General features: G+C 34.7%; 1 protein-coding gene across 9 annotated transcripts in view; it reads right to left on the bottom strand.

The window, feature by feature from the left end:
* Positions 1–3,611, bottom strand: part of ATP2B2 (ATPase plasma membrane Ca2+ transporting 2) — a 363,788-nt gene that overhangs the window by 17,589 nt on the left and 342,588 nt on the right. For all 9 annotated transcript variants that reach the window (XM_010718404.3, XM_019620005.2, XM_010718405.3 and 6 more), the window contains one exon: positions 2,520–2,702. In XM_010718404.3, the coding sequence (XP_010716706.1) occupies positions 2,520–2,702 (183 nt within the window). The remainder of the gene's footprint in view (positions 1–2,519; positions 2,703–3,611) is intronic.

The following is a 3,611-nucleotide window of genomic DNA, read 5'->3' as shown; positions in this document are numbered from 1 at the left end:
CAAAAAAAAAAAAAACAGCCCAAAGTCTTTATTATTGCAAAGTTTTTGTCAGTTTGGATGAGGTTTTATTGGAAATCTGTTAGTTATCTGGAGGAAAAACAAACAAAAATGTTCACAGATTCTTTATTACTTTCTTAGGAGTGAAGGCTTTTGTGCTTTTGTTGAATGCTGGAGCTGTATGTCCACAAAGGCCTGAACAGAGAATAATCCAAAATAAACATCACCCATTATACAGCACAAGTGCATGATGGCTGAAACTGGATTTGTTGAGATTTGAGTCTATAGCTTATTCCTAATCTTAACTGTCATCCTCTTATGTGTATAAAGTGAGGGGATGCTCTACCTTCTTCTTTTGCATCTCCAGAAGTGCATTAGACATCAGAGGATTCTTGCAAATCCTCCAGCTCCCCAAGGATGCTACAGACATCCTCATCTTCTTCCATCAACTCTTCTTTAGATGGCTTCCTGGGAAACGTAGTACAAGTGTATGAATTCATTTGGATGGGCCGCAACACACAGCACATCAAAATGCGCTCAAGGTCCATCCAACAAGGTATCTAATTTGACCTGTACATAGGTTCATCACTCTGCAGCAGACATCTGGAAACTGCAATTGGAACTCTTTTTGAGTCTGTTGGCCCATTTCCTTTTTCCATTATCATTCCACAGATGTGAAATGGATGTAAAAATCAAAGTCACTGAATGAACAAAATGAGAAAAAAAAATCACAGAGCCTTTTGGTAGGAGAGGAAGTAGTACATCCTACCAAAGATATATCTACAACTAAGAGCAGAATAGAAACTAAGATGGATGTTAGCAAAGAAATGTAATTAATTTCATTTTGTTTTAAATAGTATAAAAGAAGAATTTTTTCTGTGAATTAAGTGGACAAAGATATGCAGAAGAACTAAAAGCTACCTCTCAGACTAGAAAAAGAGCTGAAAGGATGTAGTTTTCTTTTTTTCTGTAGTTGTTTACACTCACCACAACCAGAAAGACATCCTGACAGAAATGCCAACAGGCAACACTCCTCCTACAACCATCAGGAAGAAAAGAATGCACATTTAGAGGTCGTCTTTCCAAAATGATCACCACTACCTGGGCACTGGTTTGTACCTTTTTAAGTAAGAGAACTATGACAATTAGAATTTTCTCTGCTGATGAGTGCTCCTGACTCAAGATAGAAGTCAAGACAGATAACCCTAAAGCTGAAGATTCATATTTAATTATCAGAAGCTCAGGAATTTACCAAAATCCTTAATGTTTCTCTAACAGCAGTTTCCACCCTCCTTCCTTTTTCATTTTGCTGTGATGTACTGAATAGACCTGACCATCCTAGCTTCAGTTAACTGCTTTCCCATTTTTCTAAAAGGCATGGCTGCATCTTTTCTCCAGGGAAAAAAAAAGTGTTCATTTGTATATAAAAAAAGGGAAAAAGTACCATCCATCTCAAATTAAGACCAAAATGTCAAACTCAAAATCTTCTTCGATATAAATGCTCTTTAAAAGATTCTTCAAATAAAAACAAGAAGTATTTTCTTAACTGTTCACCTCTTACTTTCGTGTAAGTATTATGCAAAACATTCACGGAACCATCTGATATCATGGCGAATACGTATCTTTAAAAGTTGCTCTCTTGTGCAAGCTGGCACAGGTGTTAGAAAGACTAAAGTGCTTTAAAACATGCTACTTCACTGCAAGGGAAAAGGCAAAATAGTTCAAATACTTTTCTAGCATTTTTACTTACTAGGCTAAACTGCACTAAATTTCATAGTGTGGCTCAGTGCAAATATTTAGTACAACATTCATCTGAATCCTTTAATTTTGCTTTAAAAAAACATAGATTTTTGTATTTAGGAAAAGTGGAAAAAAGTAACACTAAAATAGCAACCAGAGTAGCCAATGAACACAATTCAGTATTCAGTGGATGCTTAAGCCCTTACTACTTCAAATCCAGAATCAGATTTTTCAAGACCTTAAAGGGAAGACGAATCAATTCCTGTTACATATGTATGTATATATGTATATATATCTGTATATACATGATAGTAACATATTTTATCTTTTTAAAAATCAAGTGATGCTTTGCACTTCAGATCCAAATATTTTTCCCTTATTGCATGAGTGGGAACAACAATACATATTAGACAAAATAAAATGGCATGTTTAAGAAAGCCTTTCTAATGTATTGCTAGCAATAGTGTAAACTAGCATTTTCCAAGTAGCACTGTTTTTTCAGCTATCATCACTGAAGTAGAAGAACACAGTAGAGTCAAAAAAGGTATTCCTATTTTTGAATATTTTTATAATATTTACAGTTCCACTATACATACACATTTTAAAGTTCATCTGTTCACCTGTTTTACTATTTCACATAATGCTCCTTTGAAAACAGTAAAGCAATTTCCAAGCACCATTGTTCCAATATAGAAGTGTTCTCTGTAGATTGCTATAACATTAGCTTGTCTTAAGCACAGATTGCTCCTAGAGAAAATGGGGGCATTTACTTTTTAGCATACCTGGGTTTGGATTCTGTTAAGCCCTCTGAACCAGAGAATTTGTCCACGTCGAAGTTCTCTCTCTGCATGATCAATTTCTTCAACATCTTCATTGAGTTCTTCTTCAGGAACCTCTTCCTTCTCAGTGAGCCGCCCTGCCTCCTTTAAAAACTTTAGCCTACTTGTTGGGATGGTTGCAATGACCTAAAATTACAAAGAGCTGCTGAAAACATCAACATAATTCAATAGCAAAAACAATAAAGTGCTATTTGAAAAAGAATTCTGATATCTTAATGAGATTTCTAATCTTCCAGAAAAGCTTCAGGTTTGCATATTCATTACAGTACTTTACATTTATACAACTCCATTTTATAAACAGTCAGCATTGTGTGCATTGCTAAACCGCAATAGAAATACATGGCTATGGAGCAAGTTGAAGGCTGGAAAGAAGCATTGTCCTGCCTCAAAAAAACTAAGGGGGGATGTAGGTATTTGAATGTAATTATTTAGAGGAAACTTCACAAGATTGATACTTTCACAATTAGTGTTTAGGGATTTCTAATGACTGAAAACAGACTAATGGCTGTTAGTGTAAGCTGAAAATCAGTTGTATCTCATGCCTGTAAGTCTCTTCACACTAAAATTGGTTCAGGTATTCCATTTCCCTTTGATTTGGAAAATCGAAATAGTTTTCTCAGCATGTAACAGAAACAAGGTTTCTGATGGTGTACCTCTGAGTATCTTCCTGTTGGACTTTTTGTAGAGTTCTCTCTTACTCTCCTCATTAGTAATACATTCAGTTTATCTCAGCCCATTTTCTTATTCAGTTTGGGTATCTAAATGGTCATTGGAAGCAATTAATAGAAGAGATGGCTACTGATCTTAAGGAATTGTAAATAGCAAATTAAGACGGTGTTGAATATGATTATTGTGGATAAATTTCAGTGTTATCATCTTGGGTAGTCATTTTTTTTCTGATTTCTTCTGTCAGCTTGAATAGAAATATGGATGGCCATTTAAACATGACATTAGCTAGAATGTTTTAATGCTAAAAAAATTCTACTTCAGAATTAACTATTAGACATATCCAGTAAAAAAAAAAAGTGCTTTCAT

The sequence above is a fragment of the Meleagris gallopavo genome, chromosome 14 (genome assembly GCF_000146605.3).
Source record: "Meleagris gallopavo isolate NT-WF06-2002-E0010 breed Aviagen turkey brand Nicholas breeding stock chromosome 14, Turkey_5.1, whole genome shotgun sequence".
In the NCBI taxonomy this organism is placed as follows: Eukaryota; Metazoa; Chordata; class Aves; order Galliformes; family Phasianidae; genus Meleagris; species Meleagris gallopavo.
This window is presented reverse-complemented; position numbering and strand designations above follow the sequence as displayed.